Consider the following 19,431-nt stretch of genomic DNA (forward strand, 5'->3'; position numbering starts at 1 on the left):
ATCATGGGGGATACACTATGATTGGGTCAGTCTTTGATGTGCTTATACCAGCGTTTCCCTTGTTTAGCATTGCCTTTAGGTATAACTGATTTGGCATCTAAAGCTTAAGTTCATCGGCAAATGAGCCTGAAAGAACCAATGTTTTTTTAATAGTAGGATCGTTGTATTACATTATCCTTATAACAGGTTGCAAGATAGAAATTATTATCAAGCAAGGCAGTGTCTGTAATCATTATTTGGCTACACAGCAGGGCTAAAACAGAACTATTAGGGCATCCAGACATAATCTACCTCTTTCACCATGTGGAGACTGCCCATTGCCATGGAACTGCCCTGACCTGACTCACCTGCCATCTATAGAGTTGTGGATGAAACAGTCCCAGCAGGGGTCTAGGGGAGTTGTCCCCCATCCCTGCAGTACCGGGTAGATTAACTGACAAAATTGCTCTATTTGAGGTTTTGGCCTTTATTTATGATCAGGCATATTGTTTAGGTGCCCGCTGCCAACCCCCACCCCTTTGTCGATTTTTTAATGCTTCTGATGCTACAATTCATAACTTGTTGCTTTTCCTGTCATTGTGTTAGTTTGATCACCAATCATTTCTTCCAAGCTAGCTTATTTTCCTCTGAGCGTCCCATATCTCATTCTATTTAACATTAGTTTTTACAAACTTACAGTACCTTCTTGACCCTAGGACAGATGGTTGAGGCCATAAAGCAAAACAAACCTTAGTGTTTGGAGGCTGATTTTGGCTTTCTAGATGGTACTTAATGTTTGATAATGGATTATGACCTCTTGTCTCTCTTTGGTACTAGACTTCTGTGGACTCTGCAATCAGGGTTGATGACTTGTCGGTTATGGTGGATGTACTGAACATAGTCAATCAGAAAGCGTGAGTATTTCTTGCCTCTATACATTAGCAACATTTAATATTGTTCCGTGGCTGGATGATGCGTACTAGCGAATGCTGGTGAATGAAGCTCTTTCCAAGGAAACTGCAGTGGCAAGTAGGGTATAAAAGTATGTAAATGTATTTGATTCTTGCCCTGTCTGATTACAGTACTAGCTGATATTCATTTTTAAAAAATATTTCTTTATTGCATTTATATTTGATAGATGATATAGTACAGTATAAAGGCATGTGTGATCCACATGTTGCATGCAACTTCAAGTCATAACAATAAACATACGCGAAGGGAAGGGTGTAGGCAAAACGTGTCCATGTACTTACAAAGCAGAACTAACATAGTTACTATACAGATTATAGGTGTTTAACAAGTTGTTCCCACACATGTAGTCTATATGGTTTATATCCGGCACATCTGTCTCCAAATTGCAGGGGGTGTCTACCTGTTCCACCTATATACACAGATATGTGGGGTGTTGAATTATATGCATGCTGTCGCAATCATGCATCACTTACAGGAGGGGGATCGGAATTTATCTGCGCAGGCCCCAAGGGAGAAGTGAGGTCCGTTAACATTAGCTCCCATTGTGACGCTAGTGGATACTTGCATAGCCCCCATACCTCCTCACGCCAAAGAGCCTTGCACTCTGCTCTCGCCCAGACAGTCAGCGATCGTACCCATGCTTCTTGTACCGGTGGTTCGGAAGACCACCATTTACGGGTGAAAAGGCGCTTGGCCACGAAGAATCCCAGATCTAGAAAACGGGATGTTGCTTTCAGTTTTTTGCCCCTAGGGAACATTCCCAGAATGCATGCCTCCATTGTCTGAGGTAAGGGTTGGTCTACACAGCGCAATAGGTTCGCTAGAATCGAAGACCAGTAGTGCCTCAGAGTGGGGAAAGACCATACCATGTGCAATAGGTCCGCCCCCAAAGTTTGACAGCACGGGCAAGCAGCATCTATTCGGTTAAAGTATCTGTTAATTTTCTCTGATGTGAGATAGGCTCTTTGAACTACATAATGTTGTATAAGGCGAAATCGCATGTGGCACAGGACATACACAGGGGTTACTAATATGGTCTCCCATTCCTTGTCTGTGGAAGTCCCCCCCCACCCCCCCCCACCCCACCCCCCCCCACACACACCCTTCATCTCCCACGGAGGGCCACAAGTGGGCCAGATGTATGTGTACGGAAAGAGTCACCAACCCAGTATATTAAATGCCACCCCTCTCCAAATACTTGCAGATATTGCAGCTCCGGCCCCATCACCAGTGGGTCCCCAAAGATCCACTTCTGGATCCAGACCAACACCGGTCATACCACCTAGACCATCCCTGGCACCGGTTCCTGTGCCGACACTCCCAGCACCCACCAACAGAACCATACCAATTTTGATCCCAGACTCTGATATGGGGTCTTGCCTCCCTGATCGTATCCTGAGCCCTTTACCTGATGGGCTTGGCCTCTGGGAGGAATGGGAGGAGTCACTGGACTCTGAAGTCCAGCCTTATGGACATGACATGGACTGGTATGAGGAACTGGGTGAAGCCAGTGTCCTGGATCCTTCCCCAGATCGTGCCATACTTTCTCCTACTTACCCTGGCTACGGAGGAGGGAGCATCTTTTGCAACAGTAGTGCGGAGGTCTGAGGAAGTCCTTGACCTTAATTTGCCCTCAGTGGCTGTCAAGGCTAATGTCTTGACAGAGGTGTTTTGGGTACCTGGTCCAAACCCAACACAGGGGCTCCTGTGAACAGGACAATCACTCATCACCACTGCCTATCCCCAGGGGACTCAAGTTTCCTCACACAACACACCACTCCCGAAATTTTGGTGGCCAAGGCTTCCACCTCCCATATCAACCATGGAACATTCCCTACTGCTTCTCTGGATAGGGAATCCAGGAGGCTGTAGACACTTGGGAAGAAGATGTTTTCTTCCGCCAGCCTGACATTGCGGTCTGTGAACACTACATGCCTTTTGTGCCGCTGCTCCCATGCTCTGTGGGACACATTTGCGCTAGTGCTGCCTTAAGTCCCGGAGGAGGCCCGGTCCAAGCTCTCCCAAGTGGTAGCAGATGGTAGAAATGCAACAAAGTTCACAATTTGATATGGACTCGACACGACTGACTCGCTAGGCAGAGCGGTTTCGTCAACGGGGCCTTTTAACGCCACACCTGGCTACGAACTATTGGCTTTTCAAAGCATGTCACTTCTTTGATGGACATGCCGTTCGATGGCTCCCATCTCTTCTGAGACAAAGCAGACTTGGTACTTGAGAGATTTAAACACAGTCAGGCTACAGCCCGGTCTTTGGGCTTATATTTTGTCCCGCTACATCCCCAGTCTGCTTTTCGCCCTTTCGTGACTATTAAAGGGTGCTACTAATTTTGTCAGTTCCTGCCCAGCCAGCATGCCATGCGTGCTTCCCAGCCCCTGCGTGGCTGAAGGCGCGGCATCCACAAGCCTTGTGGATCAAGCAGCAGAGGTCAGGTCAGTCACCCCTCTCTCTCCGGACAGGTGTTTTTTTTTTTTTTTTTTTTTTTTTTTCAGGTATTCCGTAAGGGCTACTCTCTCCCCTTACTGACTACTCTTCCCTCCTATGCCACCATCTCAAGACAGGCTGAGGGAGGATCATCTTTCTCTTCTAAACAAGGAAATTGTGGCTCTCTGGGCCAAGGGAGCCATAGAGAGTGTTCCGATGCCAGAAGTAGATTATTCCCGCTACTTTCTGGTGCCGAAGGACGGGGGCCTTCATCCTAGCCTATACCTGCCGCCCCTCAACTACTTCCTCAAGAAGGAGAAATTCAAAATGCTCACCTTGGCTAAGGTTCTGTCTGCCCTGGACCCAGGAGACTGGAAGGTAGTGTTGGACTTGCAGGATGCTTAATTTCATATTCCGGCTCTGCCTGCCCACAGACTTAACCTGCTGTTTACGGTCGGCCACAAGCATTTTCAGCTTACAGTGCTCCCCTTTGGCTTGACCAGCACCCCTCGGGTGTTAACCAAGGTGATGGCAGTGATTGCAGCTCATTTGCGGATATCAGTGGTGTAGGAAACTGGCACTTTTTGCAGTTTCTACCCCCCCCCCCACACTTTTTGCCTGAGATTGATGCTGACTTGACTGAGAGTGTGCTGGGATCCTGCTAACCAGCCCCAAGCACCAGTGTTCTTTCCCTAAAATGTACCATTGTTTCCACAATTGGCAGACCTCTGGCACACAGATAAGTCCCTTGTGAAAGGTACCAGTGGTACGAAGGGCCCTGTGACCAGAGAGGGTCCCTAAGGGATGCACCATGTGTTGTGACACCCTAAGGGACCCCTCACCTAACACATGCACACTGCCATTGCAGATTGTCTGTGTCGGTGAGGAGAAAAAGGCAAAGTTAACATGGCATCGCACACTCAGGGTGCCATGCCCACAAAACACTGCCTGTGGCATAGGTAAGTCCCCCCCTCTAGCAGGCCTTACAGACCTAAGGCAGGGTGCACTATACCACAGTTGAGGGCATAGCTGCATGAGCAATATGCCCTTACAGTGTCTAAGTCCATTCAAGTGTGGCCATATTAAGTATATGGTCTGGGAGTTTGTCAAAACGAACTCCACAGTTCCTTAATGGCTACACTGAATACTGGGAAGTTTGGTATCAAACTTATCAGCACAATAAACCCCCACTGATGGCAGTGTGGTATTGATTAGAGATGCCCCCTGCATTTTACTTAATCCTCTAGTGTAGGACTGAGTGGTCTAGGCCAGCCTGCCACTAGCAGATGAGTTTCTGACCCCATGGGGTGAGGGACTTTGTGCCCTCTGAGGCCAGAAACAAAGCCTGCTCTGGGTGGAGGTGCTTCACACCTCCCCCCTGCAGGAACTGTAACACCTGATGGTGAGCCTCAAATGCTCAGGCCTCATGTTGCAGTGCTCCAGGGCACTCCAGCTAGCGGAGATGCCTGCCCCCAGACAAGGCCCCCATTTTGGGCGGCAAGTTCAGCGGGAAACTTAAGAAAAACAAGGAGGAGTAACTACTTCAGCTGGGACCACCCCTAAGTGGCCCCCTCCTTGCAGAATCCTCCATCTTGGTTTGGAGGACAGGGACCAATAGGGATAGGAATGTGCCCCCATTCCCAAAGGGAGTGGACACAAGGAGGGTGTAGCCACCCTCAAGGACAGTAGCCATTGGCTACTGCCCTATGACCCTTACCACACCCCTAAATCTAGGATTTAAGGGCCTCCCTGAGCCCAGCTCACCAGATTCCTGGCGACTTACAAAGAGAAGGACTTCTAAACTAAAAACCCCATCAGATAAGAAGGAAGACGACAACTGTTTTGGCCCCAGCCCTACCGGCCTGTCTCCTGCTTCAAAGAACCTGCAAGAAGAACAGCGATGTATCCAGCAGGCCCGGCGACCTCTGACTACTCTAGAGGACTGGCCTGCACCCCAAAGGACCAAGAACTCCAGAGGACAGCAGCTCTGTCCCAAAGAAACTTTCAACCAAGGAGACTCCCACCTCACTCCGGATGCGTGAGTCCTGACCCCTGTGCACCCGACGCCCATGGCCCGTGTCCAGGTGGTCCACCCAGCAAGAAGGGTCCCCGGGCGATTGGAAACAAGAGCCCAGCCTGGGTTGACCCCTACAAGCCCCCACAACAACGTCTGCAGAGAGAATACAGAGAACCCCCCTGACCACGAGCTCTGGACGAAGATAACCGATGCCTGAAGAACCACTGCATCTGCAGCCCCCAGGCCTTGGAGAAATTGACCCCCGGTGCAGCATCGACGAGCATTCGGCCCTCTTCCTTGTCTGACCAGTGGTGTGCCCGAGACACCCCCCGGACCTTGCCTGCAGCCTCTGAGTGACCCCCGGGGCCCCCCATAGACCTGCATTGGAAACCCGACGCCCTGTTTGCACCCTGCACCCGGCCGCCCCTGCGCCACTGGGGTGTGTGTTTGGTGCCTACTTGTGGCCCCTCCAGTGCTCTTCTAATCCCTCCTGGTCTGCCCTCCGAGTCACGGGTACTTATCTGCTGGCTTACTAGATTCTGAGTACTCCCTATCTCCATAGGAGCCCATGTTACCTTGGCACTCCTTTGACCTCTGCACCCGACCGGCCCCGTGTTGCTGGTGGTGGGTGTTTGGGGTTAACTTGAAACCTCAACGACAGACTACCTAAAACCCAGAGATAATAACTGTAAGTCGAATACTTAACTGTAAAACTGTACAATCTTGTCTTCCCCCAGGAACTGTTGAAAATTGCAGTGTCCATTTTTAAAATAGCCTTTTGCCATTTTAAAGAAAACTGTATGCATTGTTGATTCGATTCAAGGTTCTAAGTATACCTATGCAAAGTACCTTACGTTTTATGTACTTACCTGCAAACTGAATCTTGTGATTCTAGAAATAAACTAACAAAACATATTTTTCTATATAAAATCCTGTTGGTCTGGAGTTAAGTAATTGAGTGTGTGTTTCTTCTTTTGCTTGTGTGTACAACAAATGCTTAACACTACCTTCTGATAAGCCTAACTGCTCAACCACACTACAACAAATATAGCATTAGTATTATCTATTATTGCCTCTGTCAAGCCTTGGAAGAACCCCTGGACTATGTGCACACTATATCTCATTTTGATATGGTATATGCAGAGCCAGCTTCCTACAAGGGGTGTCAGTCTTCTCCTATCTCGACAACTGGCTGATGAAGGCGGGCTTGCCCTAGGCTGTCATCTTCAACCCCCAAACTATGGCACACCTCCTGCACTCACAGGGGTTCACTATGAATGTGCCAAAGTCACACCTCACTCCATGTCAGGCGCTCCCTTTCTTCGAAGCTGTTCTGGACATGGTGCAGTTTTGGGCTTATCCTCCTGAGCAGCGAGTCCAGGATATTCAGGCTATGATACAGATGTTTTAGTCTCTCTCCTGGATTTTGGTGAGACGTACTCTGAGGCCGCTGGGACTTAGGCATCCTGCTGGTGGTAAATGCATGTTGGCATATGCAGGCTCTGCAGTGGGACCTGAAATTCCAATGGGCACAGCATCAGAGGAATCTCTCTGACATTGTCCAAGTCTCTGAAGGAACTATTAAAGAGCTGCAGTGTGGTGGCTGACCAGCCGCAATTGATTAAGTGACAGACCTCTCTCCCTTCCCCAGGCAGATCTCACAGTAGTGACAGATGCATCGCTCCTGGAATGGGGTGACCATCTGGCAGAGCTGGAGATCAGAGGACTCTGGTCTCCCGTGGAATCCGGGCTCCACATCAATCTGCTGGAGTTGTTGGTGATCCGATCAGTATTGAAGGTCTTCCTACCATTCATTAAAGGGAGGCTAATACAGGTGTTCATGGACAACACCACCTCTACATGGTACTGCAACAAACAAGGCCGGGTGGGGTCGTGGACCCTATGTCGAGAGGCTCTGCATCTCTGGACATGGCTGGAACATCAGGGCATTTCCCTGTTGGTTCAATGCCTGGCGGGCTCTCTGAATGCCAGTGCGGACAACCTCAGCTGCAGATACTTAGCAGACCATGAATGGCATCTCCATCAGGAGGTGGCACAAGGTCTCTTTCAGCTGTGGGGAGATCCTTGGTTAGATCTGTTTGCCTCCACAGAGAAAGCGCAATAGCAGCATATTTGCTTGCTGGAGTGTCCAAGGCAGCTCTCGCTCTGAGTCACTTTTAGTCTCAAGTGGCCCTCAAGCCTACTATATGCCTTTCCGCCCATACTACTCCTGCCTAGAGTTCTCAAGAATGACCGGACCCAAGTCATCCTTATGTCACAGGATTAGGCAGAGAGTCTGGTATCCCGAGCTACTTACCATGGTAATCGTTCCTCCAATCAGGCTGCCCCTTCAGGAGGATCTTCTGTAGCAGAAGTGGGGGAGGGTTCTCCAACTGAACCTGTCCAGTCTCCGTCTTCTTGCTTAGAAATTCCTCTCGAAGTCTGCAATGTTATCTTTGCACTCACAGTGTTCCTCTACCAAGACGGTTTATGCCTGCGGTTGGAATAAATTAGTAGATTGGTGTTCTGGCAGAAATGTTGACCCTATTTCTGCCCTTCTTTCTCAGGTTCTGCTCTTTATTCTGATTCTTACCTAGCAGAACTCTGCTCTGGGCACTCTTAAAGGTTATCTTTCTGCTGTCTCTGCATTCTTCAGTTTACTTGAACAACCCTCTCTTTTCAAATCTCCTATTGTACACAGATTCTTGAAATGTTTAGTTCATCTTTTCCCCCTTCTCCTTCTATCATGCCTTCGTGGGACTTGAAGCTAGTGCTCACATTCTTAATGTGCGCTCTTTTTGAGCCACTGCACAATTTTCCCCTGCAGTTACATACCATCAAAACGGCTTCCCTTGTGGCCATTACTTCTGCCTGGCAATTCACTGAGCTACAAACCTTGTCATCTATGGAGCCCTCTTTATTCATCCATCCTGACAAAGTGATGCTTCAAACACAGGACTCCTTTTGATCCAAAGGTGATCACGCCTTTCTGTGTAGGTCAATCATCGCCTTACCTACTTTCATCGCTCCCCCTCACCCTTTCGAGGATGAGGAGTGTCTCAATCGCCTGGACCCCAAATAAGTGTTGTCGTTCTACCTTGACAGCACACAGGAAGTCTGGTTGGGCGAACAACTCTTTGTGAAGTACGTCTGAGTTAAAAAGGGACATGCTGTGCAGAAAAGGACCATCTCCAGATGGGCCATGCTCTGTATTAAAATATTCTATTCATTGGCCAAGAAGCAACCCTCTGAGGCTTGCACGTTCATTTCACCAGAGTCAAAGCTGCGACCACAGCATTGGCATGTGGAATTCCAGTCCTTGATATCTGCCAGGCAGCAACGTGGGCCTCCCTGCACATGTTTACCAAACACTACTGCCTGGACAGTCAGGCCCGTTGTAATGGCCTTTTGCCAGTTTAGTTATACCGGACGTCCCCTTCTGAAATTGGTCCGCAGCCCACCTCCGGGGATGGTATTGCTTGGGCACCTATTATAAGGTAACAAATCTGCAGATAAAAGTCTCTATCAGGTGAATAAGTTACTTACCTTTGGTAACAACCTATCTGGTAGAGACTATATCCAGCACCAGAGCTAAGGGGTCTAGTGACTCTACCCTGGCCCCTTATCATTTTTTTAATTATTATTATTTGTTTTCAAATTTTTTTACTTTTGTGACTCAGCTGAAGCTGAGTCCCAAGATGACTGCCAACACTTCCTTGTTGAAGTGTTGTAGACCAATCAGATCCCAGCACAAGATTGGGAGGGGTATCAAATCCTTTGCTTCCCTATATATACAAATTTGTATTTTCTTTTTTTTCTCAAAAACTACTCAACGGATTTACACCAAATAACAAAAAGGGTGCTTTCTGGACCAAGTGCTACCTTTCTGCCAAATTTAGTGTAATTCCATTCAGTAGTTAGGGTGCTTTCGCTTTTCAAAATCCCTATGGAAAAATGAATGGGGAAATCGTGTTTTGGGTCCCCCCACTTTATCTCGGTCCCCACTTGACAGATCACCCCAACACTTTTCAGACAGCAGCTGAAGTGAGCATCTTATTGTTTGGGAACATTTTGTGAAGATTCATCTAACAGCACCAAAGTTATTAGCAATACAAACAATCATTTACAATGCAATAGGTCTCGCATTTGCGAAATTTAGAGCCATTGGTGTTGTCAACGACATTGTCTTTTATTTATGTGTTTTGGTTTGGAGTGTAGGGGATGTATGTGGAATGGAAGTTTGTGGTTTGTATTTTAATAGTTACTTGGATAATTGTGCAGTGTGGAATTGTGTCGTACGGAGTGTATTTGTGTAGTGGAATTATGTGGCAAGGTGAATATATATGGGTGAGAGTTGCATAGAAAAGATAGAAGGAAAGATAGAGAGGGACAGGTTGTTTATTTAGGAACAGGTGCAAGCTTTCCTCACACAAAGTAGAATGCAAGCTTCCCTCACACAGAACGTACAATGCAAGCTTCCCTCACAGAGAAGGTACAATGCAAGCTTCCCTCAAACTAAAAGTACAATGCAAGCTTCTCTCACAGAGAAGGTACAATGCAAGCTTCCCGCACACGGAAGGTACACTGCAAGCTTCTCTCACAAAGAAGGAACAATGCAAGCTTCCCTCACATGTACCAGCTATTTAAAAAAATCACAAGCATGCATGCGTAAATCAGTTTAAAGGAAATTTTACATAAGACAGACAGGTTTACAAGTTGTAGGAATCACATCATCCATACTAGTAGGTAGTATATTTTAAGTGTGTTTGGTTCAGAGAAGTACAAACTCTGGACTTAAAACGTACCACACTAGTTGGTTTTACTAAAAAGAATGTATTGCTACCAAACTAACTCTTTTAGCAACATTAGGATAATGAAAGACTGGCGAAAATAACATTCTAACCTATACCACACAGTTTAAATGCAGCTCCTTGATGGCAGTTTATATGCGTTTGTATTATATTAGGATTGTAACTTATAAACTGCAGGAAACAAAAGGATATCTGTGACAAAAGCAGTAACCCACTGAGCTAGCCGCATAAAATGCAGTTCAGTTATCTGCCTGGTACACGTTCTTTCCAGCAGGCACATTAACCCTCTGTGCCACTTCATGGCAGGCGAAAACTACCATTAAACTAAAGGTTTATCTCGCTCCAGTAGGAACGTCATTCAGAAGACTTATCTTGACATTTTAACTGTTGCCTGAAAATTCCTGGACACACAAGGAATTGGGCAGAAGGTGGTGTTATTTCGGAGTACACAGCATCTGAGAGGGGAGGACTTCAGCTTCATTGTAGTTAGAAGGACTGTTCCCAGGTGGCCCCACCGCTAACAGACAGAAATCAGCGGCACATCATAATCTGCCGTATCCGTGCAGAGTATAGAGAAGGGATAACATTAGCCAAGTAGGGTCCGTCTCGCTCGTGGCCGGAGTCAACAGTAAGTAGGTCCGGCACAGCAGACCTAAAATACATAAAACACAAGGGTCTCGGCACTGCATGAGGTAAAGTAAAAGCAATCTGAAGCACCGTTAGTAAAGGAAAACCTGGTGTAGGAACATGCGGGTACCCGTACCACAACAGATAACAAACAATGCTCTTGTATTTTTTGCAATTAAAAGAAAAATTATTTATACCTACTACTGTGAAAAGGAGGCCCCCACACTTGTAGTTGAGGGAAGCCTGCAGCAACCCAACCGAGGCGGCTCTCAGCTGTTTACAAATCAATGCTGTCAGCTGTACCCAGCCCGGAGTAGTAGTCGCTGCCGGAGCTCAGTAGTGACGACTTAAGATTTACAGCCCTGTTTCCAGCAGAGCTCAGAAAGAGGAGCACTCCTCTCCAGTGCTCCAGATGAAAGATCAAAGTAGTCCCTGAACACATCGTAAAATGGAGAGCAGTGTATTTAGATAGTTGGTCTGATCGCCTGGGAGGAGACAATAAAAGGAAAAAAGGTGGGACAAAGATTCAGATTACCCAGTAGCAAGCAAGGATTTTCAAAGGACACTGGAATACACAAATCACAATGACTGGATGGAGCTGAACCTCACAAACCATCTACATCAGATCCCTAAGCGACAGTGCACGCACTGTCTAGGTTCGACCTAAAAATGCTTTTTCTATAAATACTAGGTCCTAACTAGAACTACCTAGTGGCGACCGCCACTAGGTAATACACACACATATATATATATATATATATATGTGTGTGTGTGTGTTTGATGGCATGTGTAGCTGCAGATACACATGCTTTGCATAAGTCTGCCATCTAGTGTTAGGCTCGAAGGTTGCTTTTCTTCTAAGAAACTTTTTCGAGTCAGGAGATTGAGTGACTCCTCCTCTCGGTATAGTACGCATGGGCATCAAGTCCTTTCTTAAATTGTTTTCTTTCTGCTGACTAGTTCGGTAGATCTTGGTTCGGTACTATCTGAACTTCTCTATCTTTTCTCTAAACGTCAGTATCGTTTTTTGATTGTGTTTTTCTGACTATACTCGATCCGATTGTATGGTCGGGATCGCTTACACGCCCTTTTGGGTGACCACGCCCTTCTCAGGCCTACTTCGACAAAGGCTGATGGATCGGACTCCATATCACATTTGCCCTCGGTGCCACGCCAAGTTCCCCTACACTGGCCAACTCTCAGTGTGCAACCTCTGCCTCTCTCCTGATCACAAGGAGGAAACCTGTGAGGCGTGTCGATCCTTCCGCCCCAAGAAAACTCTGCAGGATCGAAGAGCGCGTTGGTTAGAGATGGCATCCAAGTCCACGGAATAAACGCCTGACATTTTCGGTGAGGAACAAGCTCTGACTGCAGTTTCCATAGCAAATTCTGACTGTGACTCCGATGGGGACAGCCAAGTGATTCCAGCGGCACAGTACGTGAGTACGCCAGCCCCTTCCCATAACCAGAAACCACCCAAAAAGTCACTACAACTGGTCTTGGGTCCACCACTGCTTGCCGGCCATGGTCGGACCCGAAAGATACATCTTGATGACCAACTCTCGAAAAAGAATGCATTTGGCGATGACCGAACAGCGTTCCACACCTGTTTCAGGATTGACTCGAAGAGTGGAAGCTTCCACCTCTGAGCCAAAACATCCATCTTCCACCTTGGAGCTGAAACACCCAACATCCATTTCGGAGCCAAAAAAGCTTCCATCTGTTTAGGAGCTGACATTCTCGGCCCGATTAAAACATTCGGCCTCCAAGCTTTCGGAGCTCAAACCTGTAGGGAAGAAATATGCTCCAACTGCAGAAGAATCGTCAGACACTAGGCCCATACTTGAAGTGATGGATGATAAACAGCGCAAAATCCAAATTCATAAGGACACTGAAAGGATTATTGCTTCTCCTCCTTCTACAATTAAAAGGAAACTATCTTTCTAAGAGACTTTAGAAGCTGGGCCTTCACCTGCCAAGATTTTCAAACACAAGGAGAAATCAAAGACAGTACACCAGCCTTTACCACCCAAATCCCCCTCTGCTTCCCACTTCTCCACCACCTGATACTCCACCACCTTCACTTACACAATTTTCTCCGCAATCCCCTGTTTCTTCACATGGGGATTAATTGGGTGACAATCCTTACAATGTAGACCCATGGGATTTGTATGACCAAAACCCTATTCCAACTATGATCCTGGTGTATACCCCATTAGGCCATCTCCACCTGAAGACACCACAGCTTATAATCAGGTCATTGCTAGGGCAGCTGCATATCACAATGTGCTGTTGCACTCAGATCCCATAAAAGGACAATTTTTTATTTAACCCACTATCCTCTACACACAAGGAGTACCAATGCACCCAGGCAATATTAAATATGCAGATTACATTTTTAAAGAGCCAGTAAATGCTAGGGTACTTAAACCAAGGGTGGACAAGAAATACAAAGCTGCACCATCAGATCCACTCTTCATCACACAATTGCCACCTGATTCTATTGTTGTTAGTGCAGCAAGAAAAAGGTCAAATAGTCAGTCCACCGGGGATGCTCCTCCCCGATAAAGAAAGCTGTAAATTTGATGCAGTAGGGAAGAGAGTGGCAACTCAAGCTGCAAATCACTGGAGAATTGCCAACTCCCAGGCTCTTTTAGCCAGATACGATAGAGCCCATTGGGATGAGATGGAGGAGTTCCTACAATATCTCCCACTGTAACACCAAAAAAGTACACAGCAGGTAGTTGCAGAGGGACAGTCTATCTCCAGCAACCAAATTAGATCTACCCTAGATGCAGCAGACACCTCAGCTAGGGGTATTAACACTAGTGTAATCATCAGAAGGCTTGCTTGGTTGCGATCTTCAGGGTTCAAACCTGAAATATAACAAGCTGTACTTAAGATGCCTTTTAACAAACAGACGTTATTTGTACCAGAGGTGGATGCCACCATGAAAAAAATAAAAAGGACTTTGACACTGCTAAGGCCATGGGTGACCTTTATACAACACCTGTTCGGGGTACTTTTTGCAGGCCCCACTTCAGAGGTGGTTTTAAACCATCAACTTCAGACCCCTCTACGTCTCAACAAAAGCAGGGACAACAATATTACTCCAGAGGGTCTTTCAGAGGATCCTACAGAGGAAACAACTTTAGAGGTAGAGGGAAATCCACTGCCACAAGAGGTGCCTCCACCTCATCAAAACAGTGACTTTCTCCACATCCCCACACAGTGTACATCTCCTGTGGGAGGAGGACTATAACATTTCTACCGTCAATGGCACAACATTACATCAGATCAGTGAGTGCTGTCAATTATCCACAATGGTTATTCCCTAGAACTCATCTCTACTTCAACAAACATTCCCCCTCGCTCGCACAGGCTTACTCTAGAACACCTAATTTTTGTTAAAACAAGAAGTACAATCGCTTCTACTCAAAGGTGCGATAGAGATCGTACCTACACCTCAACAAGGGACAGGAGTATATTCTCTATACTTCCTCATACCAAAAAAGGATGGTACTCTCAGACCAATCCTGGATCTCAGACCGCTCAATCAGAGCATTTCCACATGGTCACTCTTCAGGATGTCATTCCCTTACTACAAAAACAGGACTACATGATAACATTAGATCTAAAAGATGCTTACTTCCATATTCCCATACATCCAGCACATCGCAAATCCTAAGTGTTTGCGATAGCAGGCAAGCACTAGCAATTAAAAGTGCTACCCTTTGGGGTAACAACAGCACCAAGGGTATTCAAAATGCCTAGCATTGGTTGCAGCATACCCCAGAAGGCAACATATACATGTCTTTCCCTATCTGGACGACTGGTTCATAAAAGCCAGCAACATTCAAACCTGTCAACAGCATACACAATACACAATCGATACCATACACAGTCTAGGGTTCACAATCAATTACCAAAAATCTGATCTGGAACCAGCGCAAATAAAACCATATCTGGGAGAGATTCTGAACACTCAGTCAGCATTAGCTTACCCAACCCCACAGGGAATTCAAGCTTTCCACAATCTCATATCTCAGCTACAATGCAATCAAACTTGCACAGTAAGGTTTATCATGATACTGTTGGAAATGATGGCATTGTGCATAGCAATAGTACCCAATGCATGTCTAAACATGAGACCCCTACAACAGTGTCTTTAGCAACAATGGTCTCAGGCACAGGGTCAACTTCACAATCTAGTATTGTTGGACTGCCAAACTTGCAGCTCTCTGCAATGGTGGAATCACACCAACTTATCAAAAGGTTGGCCATTTCAGGACCCTGTGCCACAGACCATAATCACCACAGATGCATCAATGACAAGTTGGGGAGCCCATCTCAACAATCTTACTATACAGGGAGAATGGGACTCAATCCAAACTTACTACATAAAACACTTGGAATTGCTAGCAGTGTTCTTAGCACTCAAAGCATTGCAACCACAGATCACACACAAAACAGTATTAATAAGGACAGACAACATGACAACAATGTATTATCTGCAAAAACGGGGGTACACACTCATCTCAATTGTCCCTTCTATCACAGACAATTTGGAAATGGGCAATTTACAGTTGCATTCAACTACTAGCAGAGTATATCCCAGGGATACACAACCAACTAGTAGAGCTCTTAAGCAGGACGCAGCAACAAATACATGAATGGGAAAGTCACCCACAAATGATTCAAGAGTACTTTTGCATGTGGGGAACACCACACATAGACCTCTTCGCAACAAGCGAAAATGCAAAATGCCCAAACTTTGCATCCAGGTACTCACACCCTGGATCCAAGGGCAGTGCTCTATGGATCAATTGGTCAGGGATATTTGCTTACGCTTTTCCCCCTCTTCCACTAATTCCATTTCTGGTCAACAACATCCGTCACACCTCCCTCACTATGATACTTATAGCTCCCATGTGGGCACGTCAACGCTGGTACACAATGCTGTTGGATCTTTCTGTAGTCCCACATCACAAGCTCCCAAACAGACCAGACCTATTGACTCAAAACAAAGGTCAGATCGGGCATCCCAATGCCAGTATGCTCAACCTAGCAATTTGGCTCCTGAGGTCATAGAGTTTGGATATCTACAGCTTCCATCAGAATGTATGGACAAATGAAGCACGTAAACCACCAACTAGACAGTGCTATGCAACTAAATGGAAACGTTTTGTATATTACTGTCACCTCAAAAACATTGATTCACTTAAAGCATCAGTACAGGATATTGTCTGTTATTTGCTTTACTTACAAAAAACTAATCTTGCATATTCATCTATTAATATTCATTTAACAGCAATATCAGTCTTTCTCCAAAACAGACAGCATACTTCTCTGTTTAGTATTCCTGTCATAAAAGCTTTTATGGAAGGCCTTAAAAGAGTTATTCCATCTAGAGCTCCACCAGCTCCTGCCTGGAATCTTAACATTGTGCTCCCAAGGCTTATGGATCCACCATTTGAACCCATGCCTTCTTGCACTCTTCAATTTCTCTCATGGAAAGTTGCTTTCCTAATAGCAATTTATTCCTTAAGGACAGTTAGTGAAATTCAAGCATTCACTTTAGAAGAACCGTTCTTCCAAAGTTACAAAGACAAAATAGTACTTAGGACAAATCCAAAATTCCTACCCAAAGTGGTTTCACCATTTCACATCAGTCAGTCAGTGGAATTGCCAGTCTTCTTTCCACAGCCAGATTCAGTTGCTGAAAGAGCTCTTCACCCTCTGGATGTCAAAAGACTGCTCATGTATTATATAGACAGAACAAAACATTTCAGAAAATCTAAACTTTTTGTGGCTTTTCAGCAGCTTCAAAGGGTAATCCTATTTCGAAACAGGGATTAGCCAGATGGATTGTAAAGTGTATTCAAACTTGCTATCTTAAAGCTAAAAGGCAACTATTAGTAACTCCTAAAGCACATTCTACTAGAAAGAAAGGAGCTTCAATGGCATTCTTAGGAAATATACCAATGGCAGACATATGCAAAGTAGCCACATGGTCCACACCACACACATTTACTAAACACTACTGTGTGGATGTGCTATCTCGCCAACAAGCAAATGTTGGCCAAGCAGTGCTTAAAACACTATTTCAAACGACTCCAACTTCTACAGGCTAGCCACCGCTTCTTTTAGGAGTGAACTGCTTTTCAGTCTATGCAAAGCATGTGTATCTGCAGCTACACATGCTTTCGAATGGAAAATGTCACTTACCCAGTAGACATCTGTTTGTGCCATGTAGTGCTGCAGATTCACATGCGTCCTCCCTGGAAGCCTGTAGCCATTGTAGTACTTTCTTTATGTAAATATGTATAAACATTGCATGGACATCTTCTTTTCTTACTGTATATATGTACATATACATTATTCACTCCTTACTTCACCCTCCTGCGGGAAAGCAATCTAACAAAGGACTCAATGCCCATGTGCACTATCACCGAGAGGAGGAGTCACTAGATCTAGTAACTCGAAAAAGCTTCTTTGAAGAAAAACAACTTGTATCGCTCCAAGCCCAGCACTAGATGGCGGACTAATGCAAAGCATGTGAATCTGCAGCACTACCTGACATTATCCATATATATATATCCATCCAGCAATAGCCAGTAGGTAGGTATAGTTAGGACCTAGTTTCCATTGGGAAGCGTTTTTTGTTTTACCTATAACTTTGATGCCGTTTGACAAATCTTCACAAAACTGTCAAAACTAGTGCGGCAGTCACTTTAGCTGCTGTGTGAAAAGCTTAAGGGTGATCCGTCAAGCGGGGGCCAAGAAAAAGAGGGGGTCCCAAAACATATTTTCCCCATTCAGGGTCCCCCTTAGGGATTTAAGACATGACTACGGCCCAAAATGCTGGACTGAATTACTCAAAAGTTTTCAGAAAGCTAGCTCTTGGTCCAGATAGAGCCCTTTTTATTATTAGGTGGAAATCCATTCAGTAGTTTTGGAATTATTAAAGGGACCTGGACCCTTCGCAGATCCACTTGCGAAGGTTCCACAGATCCAGGGCAAAAGCAAGGCTCTGATTGGTTGGCCGCAAACTAAGAGGAAATTTGCAGCCCCCATTTCCTTTCTTGTATCGGGCCATGGGGTGGTAAAAACAATTTTAAAAAAAACTGACATAACGGGTCAGGATACAGGAATCCTGACCCCATCGAAGGGATGGAGGGGTCCCTGATATCCAAATGTTATGTTTTTTTTGGCTAATCTGCAGATCCACTGCGGCAGTCAGCGTGGCCCCGTATGTAAACTCCCAAAGGATCCGCAGATCCAAAAAACAATGAGAAAAAAAGACAAGTTATATGTGCTTCAGATACCTATGACTGGTGAATTTTGGTGGTTTTTAGAGTTTAAAATGTTACATTGTTACTGAACATTTCACCTAACTATAACGTTACTTTGACCTGTGGTTTAACCTTTGTTTTTTTCAGTGAATGTATATATATGAATTGTCCCACGCACATGTACGATCCCAGATCACTTTGCAAAAAAAGAAAACAATATATATACAGACACGTTAGCTAGTGCAGAAGACAAAAAACGCTTATACATTGAAAAGAAAAGACTTTACAGCTTATAACCACTAGGAATGTTCAAATTTCATTTAGATTTCATTTTTTTAATCTCTCCAAATGTAGCAATATAGTCATTGATCCAAAGCGACTAGAGATAACAGCCACAAACCTCTTTTTTAGAAGATAAAAAGGGTATAGAGCAGTGCAATCACATAAGCTATTACAGCCACCATATTAAAAATAAACACTATGCTTTCAAGGGCTTCAGCCTTACTCTAGTGTCCCATCAGTCACCTTATGTGACAGCTAGGTCGGTTCATTTTTCCAGCCTCTAACAGGATCCTGGAGTACTGAGCTGAGCTTGGTTTTTTTTGGCTTTTTCTCTCATAAGAATTGTTTTGAAACCTGGTATAAGTAACTTGACTCGACATCCCTTAGGTCTAGTGACATTTATCACCATTTTTTGGTTGAATTTTAATATCTCTACCAGTGAGAATGCCTTCAGTTTTCATTGTGTCCTACCTGTGTGCCTTACAGAAGATCACCATCCATAAGACTGTGGACAATGTAAAAATATGTCGCAAAGAACTCTGAAGGACAAGCAGAGGATCAGGCTAGTAGGTCGTTAGGAAAGGCTACAAGAGACAGTTCCAGGACGTCATTAGGGGCGAGGAGAGAATTCTCCATATGCCTCATCATCCTCTTCTCACTCACTGTACAGACTTCCCAAGAGGTAGAGCTAAAGAGCACAAGACAAAAGATGAAAAAACAACATTCCTAGTCAACTTCAAGGCCTTCGATGTCAAGGACAGGTTCTTTAGCAAATGTTTGCCATGGAAAGGTGGTACCTTGCTGTCCACATCAAGAACGTATTGTAAATCAATGTCAAGACTATCATCGACATCACAACCATTGTTGACATAAAAGCCACCACCATTGATACCAAAAATCATCTCACACTTGGCGTTGAGACAGTTATCATCTGCATCTCCAGTGCAGAGACATGCAGTAAATTAGCTTTACCATTTTAAGAGGAAGAGGGTGCAATGCTCATCAG

General features: G+C 45.3%; 1 protein-coding gene across 7 annotated transcripts in view; it reads left to right on the top strand.

The window, feature by feature from the left end:
* The window catches only part of KATNB1 (katanin regulatory subunit B1), a 434,067-nt gene that overhangs the window by 343,607 nt on the left and 71,029 nt on the right, over positions 1–19,431 (top strand). For all 7 annotated transcript variants that reach the window (XM_069217361.1, XM_069217365.1, XM_069217360.1 and 4 more), the window contains one exon: positions 817–893. In XM_069217361.1, coding sequence (XP_069073462.1) covers positions 817–893 — 77 coding nt within the window. The remainder of the gene's footprint in view (positions 1–816; positions 894–19,431) is intronic.

The sequence above is a fragment of the Pleurodeles waltl genome, chromosome 12 (assembly GCF_031143425.1).
Source record: "Pleurodeles waltl isolate 20211129_DDA chromosome 12, aPleWal1.hap1.20221129, whole genome shotgun sequence".
In the NCBI taxonomy this organism is placed as follows: Eukaryota; Metazoa; Chordata; class Amphibia; order Caudata; family Salamandridae; genus Pleurodeles; species Pleurodeles waltl.